Source organism: Aquila chrysaetos, chromosome 4 (assembly GCF_900496995.4).
Source record: "Aquila chrysaetos chrysaetos chromosome 4, bAquChr1.4, whole genome shotgun sequence".
Classification (NCBI taxonomy): domain Eukaryota; kingdom Metazoa; phylum Chordata; class Aves; order Accipitriformes; family Accipitridae; genus Aquila; species Aquila chrysaetos.
Window position 1 is genome coordinate 71,730,515 of NC_044007.1, and position 21,223 is coordinate 71,751,737.

General features: G+C 47.8%; 1 protein-coding gene across 3 annotated transcripts in view; it reads left to right on the forward strand.

The window, feature by feature from the left end:
* The window catches only part of MOCOS (molybdenum cofactor sulfurase), a 351,791-nt gene that overhangs the window by 102,899 nt on the left and 227,669 nt on the right, over window positions 1-21,223 (forward strand). Inside the window, exon 1 of one of the 3 annotated variants that reach the window (XM_030012222.2) lies at window positions 20,564-20,835. The exons of 1 other annotated variant lie outside the window; for it this stretch is intronic. In XM_030012222.2, coding sequence (XP_029868082.1) covers window positions 20,706-20,835 — 130 coding nt within the window. In that variant the 5' untranslated portion in view covers window positions 20,564-20,705. Of the gene's footprint in view, window positions 1-20,563; window positions 20,836-21,223 lie in introns of those variants that run through there. One more of the 3 variants, XM_030012225.2, reaches the window with a different exon arrangement.

Consider the following 21,223-nt stretch of genomic DNA (forward strand, 5'->3'; position numbering starts at 1 on the left):
CAGCAAAACCACTACTATGGACTTCCGGAGGGCAAACTTTGGCCTGTTCAGGACACTGGTTGAGACAGTCCCTTGGGAGACAGTCCTGAAGGGAAAAGGGGTCCAGAAAGGCTGGACATTCTTCAAGAAGGAAGTCTTAAAGGCTCAGGAGCAGGCTATTCCCATGCGCCGCAAGGCGAACCATTGCGGAAGATGACCGACCTGGCTGAACAGGGAGCTTTTGCTGGGACTCAGGAAAAAAAGGAGAGTTTACCATCTTTGGAAGAAAGGGCAGGCAACTCACGAGGAGTACAGGGATCTTGTTAGGTCATGCAGAAAGAAAATTAGAAAGGCAAAAACTCAGCTAGAATTCAATCTGGCCACTGTTGTAAGAGATAAAAAATGTTTTTACAAATATGTTAACAACAAAAAGATAGCCAAGGAGAATATCCACCCTTTCTTGGATGCAGAGGGGAACATTGCCACCAAAGATGAGGAAAAGGCTGAGGTACTGAATGGCTGGTGGCTGGTGATAGGACAAGAGGAAATGGCCTCAAGTTGCAACAGGGGAGATTTAGGTTGGATATTAGGAAAAATGTCTTTACTGAGAGGGTTGTCAGACATTGGAACAGGCTGCCCAGGGAAGTGGTTGAGTCACCATCCCTGGAGGTATTCAAGATTATGGAACGGTTTGTCTTGAGATCACTCACATGGCAAGTCCAGGATAAGAAGGGGATCAGGCCCAGTCAGCATAGGTTTACAAAAGGCAGGTCCTGCTTAACCAACCTGATTTACTTCTATGACCAGGTGACCTGCCTAGTGGATGAGGGAAAGGCTGTGGATGTTATCTTCCTTGACTTCAGCAAGGCCTTTGTAAGAGACTGAATTGTTATCTTGAACCATTTGCCTCAAAGATTGTTAGGTGTGAGGGACTGGGCTGTCATCAAGGAACTGTGAACTGCTTATCTTGAGCCCTTTGTCTCTAAGATGGCCTGTTTAAGCAGGACACCCCTCTGTCCATAAGGACGATTACCAGGCCATTGAGGCATCCAGGGGAGGAAACTGGGCTGGAGCTGATAAGATACTGGTTTCTGGTGTTGATCACGCAAAGGTCCTGTGATAAATGAAACCTGCAGCGCGTGACATCATTGAAATATGCCCTATAAAAACCCATAGAGACAAGCTGTGGGAGCTTTTTCTTCCTCACCAAAGAATTGAAGATTGAGGACTGACAGGACGCCGCTGGATCCGTGGTGGTGACCATCCTTGCAACTCCCACCACCGACTGCTTGCCTGAGGACCAACAGGATGCCGCTGGATCCATGGTGGTGACTATCCTTGCAACTCTATCCCGACTGCTTGCTTAATTTCTACCTTTTCTTCCATTCTATCCTATCGCCACCATTTTCCACTTTTGATACTTTTGATAATAAAAACTCTTTTGACTATGCGGCATTTGACCTCATTTGTGTCTTAATCTTGCTCTTGGGATCATATCAAAACCTTCCCCGACATTGGATCGGGACAGCCTTTGACACTGTCTCTCATGGCATGCTCCTTGAGAAACGGGCATCTCGTGGTCTGGACAAGTGTACTCTTCACTGGGTGAAAGACTGGCTGGATGGCCGAGCCCAGAGGGTTGTGGTGAATGGGGTGAAATCCAGTTGGCAGCCGGTCACAAGTGGTGTTCCTCAGGGCTCAGTTCTGGGGCCAGTTCTGTTTAATATCTTTATCAATGATCTGGATGAGGGGATCAAGTGCACCCTCAGCAAGTTTGCAGACAACACCAAGTTGGGAGGGAGGGTCGATCTGCTCGAGGGTAGGGAGGCTCTGCAAAGAGATCTGGACAGGCTGGATCGATGGGCCAAGGCCAATCGTATGAAGTTCAACAAGGCCAAGTGCCGGGTCCTGCACTTGGGTCACAGCAACCCCATGCAGCGCTACAGGCTTGGGGAAGAGTGGCTGGAAAGCTGCCTGGCAGAGAAAGACCTGGGCGTGCTGGTCGACAGCCGGCTGAATATGAGCCAGCAGTGTGCCCGGGTGGCCAAGGTGGCCAACAGCATCCTGGCCTGTATCAGAAATAGTGTGGCCAGCAGGAGCAGGGAGGTGATCGTTCCCCTGTACTGGGCACTGGTGAGGCCGCACCTCGAGTGCTGTGTTCAGGTTTGGGCCCCTCACTACAGAAAAGACATTGAGGTGCTGGAGTGTGTCCAGAGGAGGGCAACCCGTGTCCAGGGTGAGGGGCCTGGAGCACAAGTCTTATGAAGAGTGGCTGAGGGAGCTGGGGCTGTTTAGTCTGGAGAAAAGGAGGCTGAGGGGAGACCTTATCGCTCTCTACAACTACCTGAAAGGAGGTTGTAGTGAGGTGGGTGCTGGTCTCTTCTGTCAGGTGGCTGGAGATAGGATGAGAGGAAATGGCCTCAAGTTGCAGCAAGGGAGATTTAGGTTAGATATTAGGAAAAATTTCTTTACTGAAAGGGTTGTCAGACATTGGAATAGGCTGCCCAGGGAAGTGGTTGAGTCACCATCCCTGGAGGTGTTCAAAAAACACGTAGACGGGGTACTTCGGGACATGGTTTAGTGGGCATGGATGATGGTTGGACTCGATGATCCCTGGAGGTGTTCAAAAAACACATATACGAGGCACTTCAGGATGTGATTTAGTGGGTATGGTGGTTTTGGGTTGACGGTTGGACTTGATCTTAGAGGTCTTTTTCCAAACCTAATGATACTTTTCTATTCTATTCTCAGATAGGCACTGCTGCCGTTCCAACCCCGGCGACAGGCACTGTGGCTGCTCCAACCCCAGCAGCAGGCGCTATGACTGCACCAACAACGGCGACAGGCACTGCAGATGCTTCCAACTCTAGGCGACAGGCACTGCGGATGCTCCAACGCCCTTGACAGGCACTGCGGCTACCTCCAGCTCTAGTCAACAGGCACTGCGGATGCTCCAACTCTAGGCGACAGGCACTGCGGATGCTCCAACGCCCACAACAGGCAACGCGGCTACCTCCAGCTCTAGGCGACAGGCACTGCGGATGCTGCAACTGTAGGTGACAGGCACTGCGGCTAGCTCCAGCTCTAGGCGACAGGCACTGCGGATGCTCCAGCTGTAGGCGACAGGCACTGTGGATGCTCCAACTCTAGGCGACAGGCACTGCGGATGCTCCAGCTCTAGTCGACAGGCACTGTGGATGCTCCAACATTCGTGACAGGCACTGAGGCTACCTCCAGCTCTAGTCAACAGGCACTGCAGATGCTCCAACTCTAGGCGACAGGCACTGCGGATGCTCCAACATTTGTGACAGGCACTGCGGATGCTCCAAATCTAGGTGACAGGCACTGCAGATGCTCCAGCTCTAGTCAACAGGCACCGCGGATGCTCCAGCTCTAGTCAACAGGCACTGCGGCTGCTCCAACATTCGTGACAGGCACTGCGGATGCTTCCAACTCTAGGCGACAGGCACTGCGGATGCTCCAACGCCCACAACAGGCAACGCGGCTACCTCCAGCTCTAGGCGACAGGCACTGCGGATGCTGCAACTGTAGGTGACAGGCACTGCGGATGCTCCAGCTCTAGTCGACAGGCACTGTGGATGCTCCAACATCCGTGACAGGCACTGCGGATGCTCCAACTCTAGGCGACAGGCACTGCCGCTGCTCCAACGCCCACGACGGGCACTGCAGCTACTCCAGCTCTAGTCGACAGGCACTTCAGCTGCTCCAACTCAAGGCGTCAGGCACTGCGGATGCTCCAACCATGACAACAGGCACTGCAGCTGCTCCAACTCCAGGCAACAGGCACTGCGGTTGCTCCAAGTGTAGGCTCAGGCACTGCAGCTGCTCCAACGCCGGCAACAAGCTCTTCCTCTATTCCAACTCCAGGCGACAGGCACTGCGGCTGAACCAGGGAACCAAACCGTGCCGGTATGAGTCACCCCTATATACAAGAAGAGATATTAGATGGGAAAGTCAGTTCATTCTAGCAAGGAAAGACACTCCTACTAAGAAGGGGAAGGAGGAAGAGGTGGATGAGGCAGGCTACCCTGAAGCAGGGCCATCATGAGAAGAAGAGGAGGAAGAGGCAGAACTCATTTATAAGGTGGTAACCTCTCCATCCCTATCCCTGAGTGAGCTGCAGGATATGCAAAAAGATTTTAGCCGTTGTCCAGGCAAGCACATTGTCGTTTGGCTGCTCCAATGCTGAGATAACAGGGCCGGTAGCCTGGAATTAGAGGGTAGGGAAGCCAAGCAGCTGGGATCTCTTTCTAGGGAAGGTGGCATTGACAAGGTAATTGAAAAAGGAACATAAGCCCTCAGCCTCTGGAGACAACTTGTCAAGTGTGAAGGAAAGGTACCCCTTCAAGTAAGATGTTATGTGTCACCCAGGCAAGTGGACCACCACAGAGAGAGGTATCCAGTATCCGAGGGAATTAGCTGTGCTAGAGATGATTTATTCTGACCCAGACAATGCACAATTACCCAGAGATCCTGAAGAAGCCCAGTGCCCATGACCCATGTGGCAGAAGTTGGTATGGAGCGCACCATCATCCTATGACAACCCATTGGCAGTACTGACCTGGAAAGACAGACACCGACAGTGGATGAATTGGCTGGTCAACTCTGGCAATATGAAGAAAGTCTCTCTTCCTCCCTATGGGCCTGCTTCTTGGCTGTGGAGAAACCGTCCCGGGAGTTCCAGCAATTCAAAGAGGATATGTCCTACTCTCCACCTGTACGGACCAGTATTTCAGCTATTAGGAGTAAGCATTCCTCTGCTGAAGAGAGAGAATATAGTGGGTTACACACCACGGACCACCCTGTGGTTTTACCTGCGTGTGAGAGACTGAAAGAGTTAATGTCTCAAACATTGTGGAGGGGCAAGTTCTGCATAAGGGGAGAGCGTGCCAGAGGGTGGGCAGCTCCGTGTTCTGATACGCTGTTGTGATATGCTGAGCAGGGCAGCTCACCATGCATGGCCAAAGATTAAACAATGGTCACGTCTGTAGGGAAGGAGAAGTTACTCCCCAAACGACCCCACGCCCACTGACCCATTTCCCAAAGGTTCTGAAAGCACAAACCCCACATCACACCTAATTAGCCTAATGAGTTTGAGTGCCCACCTGAAGGAGGGGCAAGGATGATAAAAGGACACAAACTGAAGTCCTATACACGCGCCCACCAGAACTGGACCCCTTGGCTGACTGGACCAACGCTGGACCCAGAACTGGTGAAATCTTTCTCTTTTCTTTTCCCTTCTCTCTCTCTTTCCCCTTTTCATAATCCCTACACATCCCTTTTAGACATAAGGCCATTGACTAAGTCTAGGACTAGGAGTGGATCTAGCCACCCCTTGGCTCCTCTCTGAGAAGGAGTCTAGAAAGCAAGGGGGTCTGCTCTGAACCTCCTGACCCAATGGGAGGGATCTCCTTATTCCCTGAATTGATGTATATGGTTATCACGGGTTACACAGGTCACTGAGGTAGTTCCATGCCAATTCCTGTTGTGAGAAACCGCACCACCTACTGTTATGCCTCCTGCATTGGGTTTGTGTGGCAAGGTTTTGGTAGCGAGGAAGTTATAGGGGTGGCTTCTGTGAGAAGCTGCTAGAAGCTTCCCCTGTGTCCCATGGAGCCAATGCCAGCTGGCTCCAAGACAGACCCACTGCTGGCCAAGGCTGAGCCCATCAGCAATTGTAGTAGTGCCTCTGGGATAACAGATTTAAGATGGGAAAAGTTGCAGCGGGCACAGAAACTGCAGCCAGAGAGAGGAGTGAGAACATGTGAGAGCAACAGCCCTGCAGACCCCCAGGTCAGTGCAGAAGGAAGGGAGGAGATGCTCCAGGCGCCGGAGCAGAGATTCCCCTGCAGCCCGTGGGGAAGACCACGGTGAGGCAGGCTGTCCCCCTGCAGCCCAGGGAGGTCCATGGTGGAGCAGATCTCCACCTGCAGCCCGGGGAGGACCCCACGCCGGAGCAGGGGGATGCCCGAAGGAGGCTGTGACCTCATGGGAAGCCCGCTCTGGAGCAGGCTCCTGGCAGGACCTGTGGCCCCGTGGAGAGAGGAGCCCACGCTGGAGCAGGTTTGCTGGCAGGACTTGTGACCCCACAGGGAACCCACGCTGGAGAAATCTGTGCCTGAAGGACTGCAGCCCGGGGGAGGGACCCACGCTGGAGCAGTTTGTGAAGAACTGCAGCCCGTGGGAAGGACCCACGCTGGAGAAGTTAGTGGAAGACTGTCTCCCACGGGAGGGACCCCACGCTGGAGCAGGGGAAGACTGTGAGTAGTCCTGCCCCTGAAGAGGATGAAGCAGCAGAGACATGTGATGAACTGATCATAACACCCATTCCCCATCCCCCTGCACTGCTGGAGGTGAGTAGGTAGAGAATCTGGGAGTGAAGCTGTGCCTGGGAAGAAGGGAGGGGTGGGGAGAAGGTATTTTAAGATTTGTTTTTATTTCTCATTACCTTACTCTCGTTGATTGGTAATAAATTAAGTTAATTTTCCCTAAGTTGAGTCCGTTTTGCCCGTGACAGTAATTGGTTGAGTGATCTCTCCCTGTCCTTATCTCGACCCATGAGCCCTTTGTTGTATTTTCTCTCCCCTGTCCAGTTGTGGGGGGGGGAGTGATAGAATGGCTTTGGTGGGCACCTGGCCTCCAGCCAGGGTCAACCCACCACAGTCTTTTTGGTGCCAAAACCTGGGAATGTGAGGAATTCGAGATAAGGATAGTAATTGAGAGAGTTCAGTTTGCTTCTGCCATGAAAAAATGTTTAATCTGATCATTTGGTGTCACTTGACCTTAATTTAGCCCAAGGGAATTCTGAACTCAACACGACTCCTGGGTCTGTTCAGCCCCGGTCGTGACACTGTGTGACCATGGAGAAGTGGGACATCAGGAAGCGGGATGGAAAATCTGCCTCAACCCTAGAGGCATGGGTACATATGTTGCAAGGAAAACCAATCAAAAAAGGGGGGGTCTTCCGGGAAAACTGCTGCTCCAGTTTCCAGTGGCAGTGCCCCAGACAGAGTAGAAGGGCTGATCTTACTTCTAATCTTAATAAAGGGAGTTCTGATTCATATTTACAAGTGAGTAATGAATACTACGGCCAGAAGTAGAGGGGCCCTGCCTCCAGCCAGGTGGAGGAAAGGGACAACTGGGTTTATTGGACTGTGTGGATTCGATGGCCTGGCACATCAGAGCCACAGGAGTATAAGGCTCTAGTGGACACTGGTGCACAGTCTACACTAATGCCATCAAGCTATAAAGGGGCAGAACCCATCTGTATTTCTGGTGTGGCAGGGTGTTGTGGGGGGAATGAGAGAGAAAAGAGGTTCGGATCACTTAAAGAATCACCTCCAATTGTATTAGTAATAGAAAAATTATTTGGTAGAAATTTATATGGAAGTGCGACTTCACAGAATTTGATGGCAAGGTTCACTCTATTAGTACAGGGGTGAAATGCACTCAGAAAAATTAAGTTAGAGTCAGACTAAACTTATGTATATAGAGACCAAAATGTAATAAGGTAAAACGAAATATTAAAAAGAAAAATCAAGTTAGAATTAATTTCTTGTGATTTCTGCAAACATCGGGAATGCGAAAAAGTAGGGGAGACCCTCCCGTTGAGTCACGAGGTTCAGAGAAGACCCCCTTGCTTTCTAAACTCCTGCTGGAGTCTAGGTGCGGCTGGATCAACTCCTAGTCCCAGACTTGGGCAACGGTTTATGTCTAATAGAGTAAAAGGGTAAGGAAAACTCTCCCGTTGAGTCACGAGGTTCAGAGAAGACCCCCTTGCTTTCTAAACTCCTGCTGGAGTCTAGGTGCGGCTGGATCGACTCCTAGTCCCGGACTTGGGCAACGGTTTATGTCTAATAGAGTAAAAGGGTAAGGAAAACTCTCCCGTTGAGTCACGAGGTTCAGAGAAGACCCCCTTGCTTTCTAAACTCCTGCTGGAGTCTAGGTGCGGCTGGATCGACTCCTAGTCCCGGACTTGGGCAACGGTTTATGTCTAAAGGGATTATGAGTATAATAACAGCCTAAAATTCATTCACAGTTGAACAAAAAATCATGACAGTACTTTAAGTATAACTTTGAGAGTAATAACTTATAATACACTTGCTATAATATACTTACTATAGACCATTCAGGTTAGTACACACGTGTGCATAAGGACAGTAAGAGATATACATATAAGAGAGTAAGAGAGTAAAAGAAAGTGAAAAGAGAATAAAAGAGGTATACCTGTTAAAAATTCCCCTCGATGTCAGTGAAAATGTTCACTTTGAATGCTTCAGCATCTTTCTTAATGGGCGAAGGGTTGAGCCTCAAGGAGCGGAGAGAATCATCCCAGGTCATGTCGGCTTTTGGCAACGGACCTCTGATTTTCGCAAACAGGAAAGTTTGCGAGCTCTGAGGGGAGTCCCACTCAGAGGGAGATGCTGGTCGCAGCCCGCTGCGGTCCAGGAGAGCTCAAAGGGCCTCACTTAGTACGGCTTTTTATAGGTTCGGGAGATGATTGACTTTTGTCATCAACAAATTGCTGGAATCCCAGCTGCGCTGGTACCGTTTCACGTGCAGATAAGGAAAGCCCCGAGACTGTCTGAGAATAACTTCAAACATAGATACGGGATGCTCCAAGATCGCCAGGGGAGGACTGTTATGTCTCAAGGTTGTTATGAGAAAGAACTGGCTGCAGGTTGTTACGAGAACAGGCTATCTCTGTTGCCGTCCCCCGCTGGGCAGCAGGAGTCCTTGAGATGCCCAGCGTATCTCCCTGTCGTAGCTGTGTAAGAGTTCCTGGCACAGTTGAGGGTCACTTCACTGCCCGACTCATTAGACTTATGCTAAGGCTTGGTGAGACTTTCCGAGTTTGTAAATCAGCCTGGAGGGGGGGAAAAATGCACCACCACACAGGGGGATCCCAACAGTTAATTGTATTGGAGGCTGAAGTAAGCCTAACTGGGAATGACTGGCAGACACGCTGCATTGTGACTGGCCCAGAGGCTCCGTGCATCCTTGGCATAGACTATTTCAGCAGAGGGTATTTTAAGGACCCAAAGGGGTATCAGTGGGCTTTTGGTATAGCTGCCTTGGAGACAGAGGAAATTAAACAGCTGTCTACCCTGCTGGTCTCTCGGAGGACCCTTCAGTTGTGGGGTTGCTGAAGGTCGAAGAGTAACGGGCACCAATCAGTACCACAACGGTGCACTGGCAGCAATATTGCACCAACTGAGACTCCCTGATTCCCACCCATAAGTTGATTCATTGACTGGAGAGCCAAGCAGTGATCAGCAAAACTTGCTCAGCCTTTAACAGTCCCATGTGGCCAGTGTGAAAGTCTAATGGAGAGTGGAGACTAACAGTAGACTGTCGTGGCCTGAAGGAAGTCACGCCGTTGCTGAGTGCTGCTGTGCCAGACGTACTAGAACTTCAATATGAACTGGAGTCAAAGGCAGCCAAGTGATATGCCACAACTGATACCACTAATGTGTTTTTCTCAATCCTTCTGGCAGCAGAGTGCTGGCCACAGTTTGCTTTTACTTGGAGGGGCATCCAGTACACCTGGAATCGACTGCCCCAGGGGTGGAAATGCAGTCCTACCATTTGCCATGGACTAATCTAGACTGCCCTGGAAAAGGGTGAAGCTCTGGAACGCCTGCAATACATTGATGACATCATTGTACGGGGTAACACAGCAGAAGAGGTTTTTGAGAAAGGGGAGAAAATAGTCCAAATCCTTCTGAAAGCTGGTTTTGCCATAAAACAAAGTAAGGTCAAGGGACCTGCACAGGAGATCCAGTTTTTAGGAATAAAATGGCAAGACAGGCATCGTCAGATCCCAACAGATGTGATCAACAAAATAGCAGCTATGTTTCCACCGACCAGTAAAAAGGAAACACAAGCTTTCTTAGGCATTGTGGGTTTTTGGGGAATGCATATTCCAAATTACAGCCTGATTGTAAGCCCTCTCTATCAAGTGACCCGGAAGAAGAACAATTGCTAATGGGGCCCTGAGCAACGACGAGCTTTTGAACAAATTAAACGGGAGGTTGTTCACGCAGTAGCCCTTGGGCCAGTCCGGGCAAGACAAAATGTTAAAAATGTGCTCTGTACCGCAGCCAGAGAGAATGGCCCTGCCTGGAGCCTCTGGCAGAAAGCACCGGGGGAGATCGGAGGCCGACCCCTGCGGTTTTGGAGTCAGGGATACGGAGGATCCGAGGCTCGCTGTACTCCAACTGAAAAAGAGATATTGGCAGCATATGAAGGAGTTTGAGCTGCCTCAGAAGTGGTTGGTACCGAAACACAGCTCCTCTTAGCACCCCGACTGCCGGCGCTGGGCTGGATGTTCAAAGGGAGGGTCTCCTCTACACGTCACGCGACTGATGCCACGCGGAGTAAGTGGGTCGCGCTGATCACGCAGCGGGCTCGAATAGGAAAACCCAGTCGGCCAGGAATTTTGCAAGTGAGCACAGACTGGCCAGAAGGCAAAGATTTCAGAATATTGCCAGAGGAGGAGGTGACGCGTGCTGAAGAGGCCCCACTGCATAATAAACTGCCAGAAAATGAGAGGCAATATGCCTTCTTCACTGATGGGTCCCGTCGCATTGTGGGAAACCGTCGGAGGTGGAAGGCTGCTGTATGAAGTCCTACACAACAAGTCACAGAAACTGCTGAAGGAGAAGGTAAATGGAGCCAATTTGCAGAATTGAAGGCCATCCAGCTAGCTTTAGATATTGCTGAAAGAGAAAAGTGGCCAGTGCTCTATCTCTATACTGACCCATGGATGGTGGCAAATGCCCTGTGGGGGTGGTTACAGCAATGGAAGCAGAGCAACTGGCAGCGCAGAGGTAAACCCATCTGGGCTGCCGCACTGCGGCAAGATATTGCATCCCAGCTAGAGAATCTGATCGTACAAGTACGTCACGTAGATGCTCGTGTACCCAAGAGTCAGGCCACTGAAGAACATCAAAACAACCATCAGGGGCATCAGGCTGCTAAGACTGAAGTGGCTCAGGTGGAGCTGGACTGGCAACACAAGGGTGAATTATTTATAGCTTGGTGGGCCCATGATACCTCAGGCCGCTAGAGAAGAGATGCAACATATAGGTGGGGTCGTGATCGAGGGGTGGACTTGACCATGGACGTTATTGCACAGGTTATCCATGAATGTGAAACATGCTGCAATTAAGCAAGCCAAGTGGTTAAAACCCCTGTGGTATGGAGGGCAATGGCTGAAATATAAATATGGGGAAGCCTGGCAGATTGACTATATCACACTCCCACAAACTCGCCAAGGCAAGCGCCATGTGCTTACAATGGTGGAAGAAACCACTGGCTGGCTGAAAACATATCCTGTGCCCCATGCCACTGCCCAGAACACTATCCTGGGCCTTGAAAGGCAAGTCTTATGGTGACACGGCACCCCAGAAAGAATTGAGTCAGACAACGGGACTCTTTTCCGAAACAACCCCATAGACACCTGGGCCAAAGAGCATGGCGTTGGGGGGGGTATATCCCATCCCCTATCACGCACCAGCCTCCGGAAAAATCAAACAATACAATGGACTGTTAAAGACTATGCTGAGAGCAATGGGTAATGGGACACTCAAACATTGGGATACAGATTTAGCAAAAGCCACCTGGTTAGTCAACACTAGAGGATCTGCCAGTCAGGCTGGCCCTGACCAGTCAGAACTTTTACATACTGTAGAAGGGGATAAAGTCCCTGTAGTGCACATGAAAACATACTGGGGAAGAAAGTCTGAGTTACTCCTGCCTCAGGCAAAGGCAAACCCATCTGTGGGACTGGTTTTGCTCAAGGACCTGGGTGTACTTGGTGGGTGATGCGGAAGGATGGGGAAATCTGATGTGTGCCTCAAGGGGATTTAATTTTGGGTAAGAATACCCAATGAATTAAATTGTATGATGTTAATTGCTATATAATACTGTATGTCATCATTACTGTAATTGTCATATGCCTTATCAACAGTATTACAGTAAGAATTACCCAGATTAATGAAGAATGAATTCTGATGAAACCAAGCAAAGTGCAGCAATGATGGAACCAGAACTGGCATTGGTATGCAACAATCCAACACCACACAGGATCTCTCTTGCCCTGAAGGACTGTTATGACAGATGGAGCCCGAAGTCATGGACTAAATGAACTCTATGGACATTTTAGAGGGATGGCACATAGACTAGGGAATGATATCTGTGTGTATATATCAAAACACAGGAAAGGTGGTGGTGATTAATTGGGATGTATTGGAAAGTGTGGGACCTAGGCATGCTGTAGATGGTATAGAATAAGGGGTGGATATTATTGTCCTGGTTTCATCTTTTTTTCCTATTCTCTCCCCTATCCCATTGGTGGGGAATGAGCAAATGGCTGTGTGGTGTTTAGCTGCCTGCTGGGTTAAACCACAACAGGAACCTAGGACCTTCCCTTTTCTGTTCTTCTAATTACTTTGTCAATCCCAGCTGCATTTCTCCCTTCTCTGGTGCAATCTATTGCACTGTACTGGAGAATTACAGATGCATACTAATATTCTGTGTTTTCTTTCTCTCAGTTCAATTTTACCTAATAGATTGATTACAGGTGTGTGAAACCCTGGCCACTGATCAGTGTATCATATCTAACTTAGTTATCATTGCTGATGGTATACATTATTGTCATACATAAAGTAAGACTCCTAAGCAATATTTCTAAAACCATGAATGAAGGCTGCAGTGCCTTTCAGAATTTAGTATAGAAGAATTTCAGGTAGTTGAGACTCCATCAAAGACAAGACCTAAAATGTTTATTTTTTATTTTTTAATTGCAGGCTAGTAGAAACCACTTTGGAAAAGGCCAAATTAAAAAGACCAGCAATAATCACTTCATTAAAGCTTCCAGTGCCAAGCTGGAGGCAATATCTTCTTACAATGTGTTTCTAACATTTTCAAGGAAAAATATTAACACCTAGATCTTATGTAAAAGTCTCTGCGCAGACAGAGTAAGTATTTTTACTGTAGTGAACTGTCTGCTATAGCTTGGAACCCATCTGCAAGCACAAAAAAGACTGTTAAAACTCACTAAGAACAGGATTATTTTAAATTAACAAAGGTGATCTTTGTTTTCCCCACCACCCAGTTGCACTTCAGAAACTAAAGGTAAAGGTGTCTTCAAAGTGAAAGCACTTGTGTTTGGAAATTAATATTTTTATGTGGAAGATTTTGTACAGCAAAAATTTCTCAGGAAAATCACTATTCAAAATACCTTACTGTGCTACCAGAAGTGGCAAAATTGGTCAACAGCATCAAATACACTTTAGGTTTGTGTTTGAAGAGAGTTTGTCAAATAGACTACCTAACAGACACAGTGAGTACCTAAAAAAAAAATAAAATAATTCAGAGCAATATATGGAAAATAATGAAGCTCAACTGGTGACAGTAGCTCATCATATATTTGTTTCATATTGGTTTTTAGTCTGCACAAAAGATTCTGAATTTTTTCAAGCTGAACAATCAAATGATAATGGCAAGCCTTTAAGAATGGGAAGTGGGATGAGAAACATTATTGCATATTTAGGTACATATTTAAGTCTGCAAAGCTATTTCAAAGGAAGAGAGAATTAAATTTTTGACAAAGTTGCCAGCATGTTAAAGCTGAACTGCTGGGAATGTTTTTTGGTAGCTTGTGATAACAGGTATAAATTGTAAACTTCATGGTTATAAACAACACATACGTGGATGTGTTGCATCTATTATGCAGTACAGAAATCTTCTCTGCACTTCTGCATGTGGATATATGAAACATTTTAGATTTCATAACTGTAAAAAGCTGTTTGCCATTTAAAGTCAGTGTCACTAAGCCTCAATGAGCAAGATTATGACTCTCCAATCCACATTAATAATTCAGTGTGAAATATCTTCGTGACACTTGTAGCCCTGTCAGAGATCGAAAGTGTTTATATTTTCTGGATGCATTATATTAAAAGCAAAAAGCGTTAGTATGCTGCATGCATTTGCAAATTCTAGTCATAGTGGATGTGCTATGATATGAAACCTATCATTTTAAACCCAGCCCTGCGTTATCACTCATGTTGATTTCTGTGCGCAGTACTGATTTGTAACAGACGTCTCCTGATAAAACTGCCCTGTCTGGGCAGGTGATATGAGTGAGGACAAGCGGTAAACCCTGAATCCCAAACCATATTCACTTCTGGTCTCCATATGGGGTATAAGGTTCTTCAAACACGTTGGGTTTGGTCCCTCTTGTTAAAATAACTTTTGGTTTTGTGTTTCCTTCAGTCCTTCAGTTTTCCTCACATCTCCTTCCAGTGCCCCCTGCCTGACTCTTAGGGTGCATGCAAATGTCTTTCCACTGAAATCTGCTTTAGCCAAAATGACTTAATGAGAGACGGCCTAGTTGCTGTTTGTCAAACTTGTGCACATCATATTTGCAACACAATCAGCCTCTTGAAAGCAGAGGCTTATGTGATCAAGTCTTCCTTTGAACTTCTGGATTCTCGTTAGCAACACAAAGCTTTGTCATGCTGTTGCAATAAGTGATATTTTAATAACTGTTAAACCCTTTGAACATAAAGTTTAATAGTAACACTTGCAGGAATTAAATACTTTCATCAAGCGTCAGTGCTTATGGCCTAAACCCATTAGATGCTCATCACCTGCTACCTAAGGTGGGGACTGGGGTTTGCCTTGGAACAGGGGCCGGTTGCGTCCAACCCTGAACACGTGCATTCGGTAATAGTAGAAAAAAGGGTTTCTGTCCCAGAGTTTACAGTTTAAAAACACAGGCCTAAAGAAGAGCGTGGAAGTGGGGCAGAGCATGCCAGCTGTGCCATCGAGAGATTCCTTTTCCACCTCATGACAGTTGCTATTTTTTTAAGGGACGGGGCTCTGTCTCAGGAATCACTATTGACAGGCAAGGATTAGCCAAATTTAAAGACAACTGGAAGAGAAAGTGTGCTGCAAATAGACTGGAGGAGGAAGGGGGTAGTACACGCAGACTGAAGCTACGAAGAAATGGTGAGCATTAGTGGAACGGGAGGGCAGAAAGGGCAGGGATCCGAGAGGTGACCCGTCCTGCTGGCTGCATGGCTAGTCCCACCAAATCACCGCGGTACCTGTGTTTCTGCTCAAGCTTCTTGCTCTGCTGGCTCAGGAGCCTTCTCAACCTGCTGATCTGGGTTTGTTTAGAAATGTTGACCCTTATGGGGGAAGGATTAAGCAGTATGGCTGTACACTGCATGGCTGTACTGTCTTGGAAGTGGTTGACCACAATGGGCTGGAGAATGCAAAGGTTTATATTGTTATGCCTCCGCCAGAGCTGCGCCTTTCCCACCGCGCCGTGCAGTGGTGTCAGGGGTTGCTTCCCCGTCTGTTCTCACGTTCCCTTCCTAAAATGCTTCTCCTCAGCTACTGGGGTGCCACTAAACACATAATGGGTGCCATTAGTCACAGCCCTGACAGCATCGGGGAACACGCAGCAAGCCAGCAAGCAGGGACAGCTGTCTCTCTCAGTGATTCTTCTGCTAATAAGTTTTTTAGGAGTAAATCCCAAGTCCCACTGAAGCCCATGGCAACACTCTTGCCAACCTACTTCAGAGCTGGAGATAGTCCTTTGAGTGCTGAAGTGTCTGCTGTGATTTGAATCAATAGCCTCCTTCCACTTAAGCCACGAAAACTGTACTTTCATGCCTGCTTCTGCTACAACTGGAGTATAATCGCTAAGGGTTTGTGTATGTAAAGGACTTTTTTTTTTTTTTTTTTTCCCCAAGTGGAAGATCGCCACAGACCAACAGTCTAAACAGTTCACAATGATCAGCCCTAATTCTGAGGAGAAATATGGCCATTTTTAACACTAAAGACAACGATCCCTGTGCAAAACACAGTATCAGATGTCAGTGAAAAAATAACCAGGGTTTTTTTCTTGTGTATAGTTTTGGGCTTTCTTTAAATGTGCACAGGGATAAACTAGAAGTTGTAATCTTGACTTTTGCCATACGTGCCCTAGCAGCTTTTTATAACTGGTAGGCTCAAAGGGCCATATAGGAAGTGGATTTCTTGTAACTAGCTGTAAACATGTGGTAAATTAGATAAAGTTTTCCTTATAGTCAATAAATAACTGTTTACAGTCAGTAAGCAACTGCATTAGTTTCTGATACTGCACATCTTTTCAGATCAACCAGTTAACTAATCAGAGACTGGAGCAGTGTGTGTACACATCAGGATGTCTCTGCAATGAGCAAAATAGTCTTTATTTTATTGTTCCATGACTCAACATGAAAAAGAATATAGCAGGGTGAAAACTCGTTTTGTGTATAATGAACAAATGAGAAGGGTTATGTCACACCTAAATGTGTAGCAAGTATGATCTGGGCTGCAACGAGCTAGTAACGCTTTTCCTAATATACAACCACAAAGGCGAGGCTGTGCCTGTGCTGACCTCTGTGCAATCGTTTAATGGCTGTAGCATTCATTTCCACTAATGCTTTCAGTGTCACTGGAGGATCAGAGCAGAATCTAGCTTTCTGCTGGCAAAAATTCTGCCCGGGAGCAAAACCTCTCCATTCCAAGACCTTTCTTGCAGTTTTCACATATACTGCATTATGCTGGTTCTTAATACTCTGCATGCTTTGTGTTACGTAATTCCAAACTGCTTAACCCTTTAATACAATATCCAGTCATGTCCATAAGCTCTGATTCATAGTTTTCATTAATTTATACCTAAGGCTACTACAAGGAAGGGATAAGCTCTCCTGCTCATGCAGTAGACCAGTGGCAGAGACAAAGCCTGAGCTCGTGACTTTCTACAGCATTAGCCTATGTATTTTATACCAGCTTTGTCGGTAAGGCTTTCTCAAAGGCGGAGACTGTACGATGTGTCTTGGGATAGTCAGGCAATGGTGAAGCAAGCTGGGTGTGACAGGGTTCAGAACTGGAAGTTTATGATGACTGGACTTAAATGTGATGTGCAGTGTTTTTGTATAGTAGCTGTCAATTGCTGTCATCGTTATAAAAGATGCGATTGTTACTGGAGACCAGTGGCATAACAGCGAGTAACCACAAATAAGTAGACTGGGGCAGGCTGGAATAGGCAACCTTCAGAGGTCCCCTTCAACCTCAACTATTCTGTAACTCTGTTTCTTAAATAATTTGGGCAATGTGAATAATCCATTGCTTGTTCTAATAAGCCAAACAGGCAGGGTATTATTTTTTCTCTTTGAGCAGAATCACCTTTACTGCATATTTGCAACTGATAGAGATACTGCCCGTGTTTAATGCTGTTCAGTTGGTTTGTATACAAGTAGGATGTATTAGAAATACAGTCACAAAATGTGCTGGAGGTTATGCAATCCATGCTCCTGCCCCAGGACAACCTTCTCTTGTTTGCCAGGCTATCTGAGAGCTGGTGCTAACAGCCAAATATTAATTACTTCTAGAAATATTTTGCTGATCATCGGAATTAATCATTATAGAACTACAGCGGTTGGAAGGGACCCCTGGAGGTCTCCTGTCCAACCTCCCTCTCAAAGCACGTTCAGCTGGAGGAGGTTGCTCAGGGCTATGTCCTGGTGGGTTCTGAATCTCTCGAAGGACGGAGATTCCACAGCCTCTCTGAGGAATGTGCTCTGGTGTTTGACCACTCTCATGGGAATTTGGTTTTTTTTAAACCTATATCTAGTCAGAATTTCCCTTGTTCCAGCTTGAGTCCATTGTCTTTTGTCCTTCCAGCAAGCACCATCTTCTCTATACCCTACCATCATGTAGTTGTATTATGATGATGGTTTATTATCCGCATTGAAATAGACCCTAAAGAACCAATACTGCAGTCCCATTGCTCTTCTGTAGAGCTGCAAGAGGACAGAGCAACCCCTTTACAGAGAAGCGTATGGGTTTTTTAGTTGTTTACATAGTATTTGTGCAGAGGCTGTTACTTCCTGTTTCTTACAGTGCTTTTGAATCGTTGCTAGAGAGAAAAAAAGAAGTATTGTCACAGTTCAGTGAAGGGATTAAAAAACCCCTTTTCCTATTTTGTAACATCTTCCAAGGAATGGTAGTGTTACATATTAACACTTACGAACCAAGAAACCTACTAACTACATTACCTGGAGGCATTATTTCCCTCTGCTAAAACTTAGAAAGAGCAAGTTAAATGGCTCTGTTTCTGCTACTGAGCCTCCATTAAAGAAACAACCTGCAAAACTGTGCATGTGTGCGCATGGGTGGGGGTGATAATGTATGCAATTTGTGTGCCCGGTGCACGTGCACAGTGATCCTTGCACTAACAGCATTTTATCACTTTACAGTTTTGTGAACACGACTCTCTAGGCATACCTGTCCACCAGCGTATATAATTTGATTAATGTGCTTACATGGACTGATCCCCTGGCTTCACTTAATCACCAGAGAAGAGGAAAAGTTACTCTGTAAATACGAATCTGCAATGTCCAGATGGAAAAACTATGGTTTCATGTGGAAATTCCATGAAATCTCCAGCTTTTACCTCAGAAACATTCAGCAGTAAAACCTACTTAGTTTTTACAAGTTATGCTAATTTTCAAACATCAAAACTTCTATACTAACACAGAGTGACCTTAATGCCTCTTGTTATTTAGAAGATTCTGGTCAGCCTTTATGGTGGATGAAGATGAACTAAGCCCTGTATCGGAAATTGGTAGCTTCCCAACAATCAGTGATGATCACCAGGTTACATGCAATGTGCAAACAGAGCACATTCCCAATTAGTACTATCTCCATGTGTGTGTTGCTTCCGAAGGACTAATCTTCCAAAATCAGGAGGAAAAAAAAAGATGGAAATCCACTGTGAGGAACCATTTTTATACAAAAATGTGAATGGAAATTAGATCCTTAAGATGAATTTATTGTAAGATCAGAAAGCTGCATTCTGTCATCAAGAAAAAGGACTGTTTTGGTGGGGAAAACTAGTCTTGGTTCAATAAGGAAATGAAAACAGCTATTTGACATAAACAACACATGAAAATGGTAAGGGAACTATGCATAGCGATCAATATAAATAAATTGCTCTGGAAATTGATAACAGGAAGCTAGAAATATGAGGGAAAATCCATGGCAGGTATTTTCTACATATACCTGCAGTAAAAAAAAAGGTCATAGTGATGGCATAGGCTCTTCTAAATTGCAATGCATAAATATTAAAATAAAAAAAGGTATTTAGTGCAGGGTTCTGGTTTTAAAAAAAAAGTGACTTCAGAAGATCAGCTAAAAACATTCCTCTACTTGGTGGCAACTTCTTTTTCCTCAGAGGTGTTTTGTTCACCTAGAAGGAAATGCATAAGGTATAGTTCATTTGGGAATTAGTTTTGGTGAGGTCATCAGCTAGGCCAGAAAATGTACTGCTACATCCAGGAATAAGATGCAGCACTATATACCTGCCCCAATCATGAATACAGAGTCAGGGACAAACATATTCTTATAGCGTTACAGAAATATTCTGCAGCGCCTTGGAGCCAGGGCTATGTGTTTAAACCAGGCAAAACATCCTAATATATAAAGCAGGGAGCATATTAGCATGCTATTTCATGTCAGGCTTATTTTTAAATTTTCTGCGTGGCTTTTATTCAGTACCACCTTGTAAATGAAAATCTTTACGGTTCAATTTGGGCTGAAGAGTGTTCTTGGTAGTTTCCCATTTCACTGATAACCAATTGATAGTATTTCAAACAATCTAACTAAAGACTCTGCCTTACCAGAATTTGGATGCAGATCCATCCTAACGCGCGCAGTTTTATTTTAGTATTGGACTGGGTGTGTGTGTGTGTGTGTCATTTAATGCTCTACAGATTGCAGAGCTGTGAGCAGAAAAATCCGTTGCAAACAGTATGTCAGGCAAAAAAACCCATTTGATAAAAACACCGCCACAAACCCCAGCGTTCCTTTGGCTACGATTTTTTTGTGTACGTGTATGGTTACAGCTTATCCTACAAAGCAAAGGCTTTTACGTGAACGTCTGCCGTTCTCTCTACAGCTGACGACCAGCCCACGCCGCTCCTCAGGCTTTTGGCCACCCACGGCCCTGTAGACTGACCGGCCGCGTGGCACCTCTGGCCAGCGGAGCCAGTTAAGCGTGACGCGGGAGCACCACACGCCAAACGCAAGGTGTGAGAAAGCGACTTCCCCTACCTATTAGCAGCAGTGGAAGAGGCATCATCTAGAGGAAACGAGGAAAACCTGAGCGCTGAATTTGGAAATTTTAGGGAAAAGACGCTTCCAGGAGCTACCCCTATTTTCAACAGCGTGCCTCAGCAAGAGGGGACGTGAGCTGAGGCGCACCGGTTACTCCGGAGCCAAACGAAGCCTTGCGCTTCAGCTGCACCGGTTCTACTTGGCTCCGTGGGCTCGGGGATCTCCCTGCTTTGGTGCCCGGCTCCCGGTGACGAACCTGGGGAAGAGACGGCTCTGCTGCCCGCGGCCCCTTTCGGACGACCGGGCCGGGCCTCCCTTCTCCCGGCCTCCGTCCCCGGCTGCGGCCGCGGCCGGACGGCCCCGGGCCAAGGCAAAGGCAGGCGGGGCGTGAGGCGGGAGGCGCGGCCGTGCCGTGCCGTGCCGGTCCGGTCGCAGTACCTGCCCGCAGCGCTGCCGGCGGGAAGGCTCCGCTGGCCGGGGAGAGCCGCGCCGGTGTTTCTGTCAGAGTTCCTCTCCCCGTTTCCCGCCTTAGTCAGCCCGGCGGCATGGCCGGGGCGCCGCGGGGGGAGCTGCTCTCTTTCCGCGCCTTCCAGGCCGCCTGCCCCGCCGGCTACGAGTACGGTTACGGCGGCGGCCTGCGCGGCCTCCGGGAGAGCGAGTTCCCCCGGCTCCGAGGTACCGCGGGCCCGGGCGCAGCCCAGAGGGGCGGGTGAGGGACGGGCAGGGCCGCGGAGGGGGAGCCGGGGGCGGCGGAGGACCGGGCCCGGCCTCGCCTCGTCCCCCGGGCGGCAAGTTTCAGGTGCGAGGGAGCGGCGGGGGAAGGGGCCGGGGTGGAGGGAGGCGGGGGGGGGGGGGGGGGGGGGGCGGCCGCTGACAGAAAACACCGGCCTCGCCTCGCCGCAGCCCCCTCAGCGAACACGGCCGGGCCGGGCGGGGGGGGCCCGGGGGTCGCCCCCTCTCCTCTCCTCTCCCTCGCCTCCGGCAGAAGTGCCCCCCGAGGTCAGGAGCGGGGTTTCGGTCCGGCAACCAGGCGCCAAGGGAGATGTTGAGGAGAGGGCGCGGG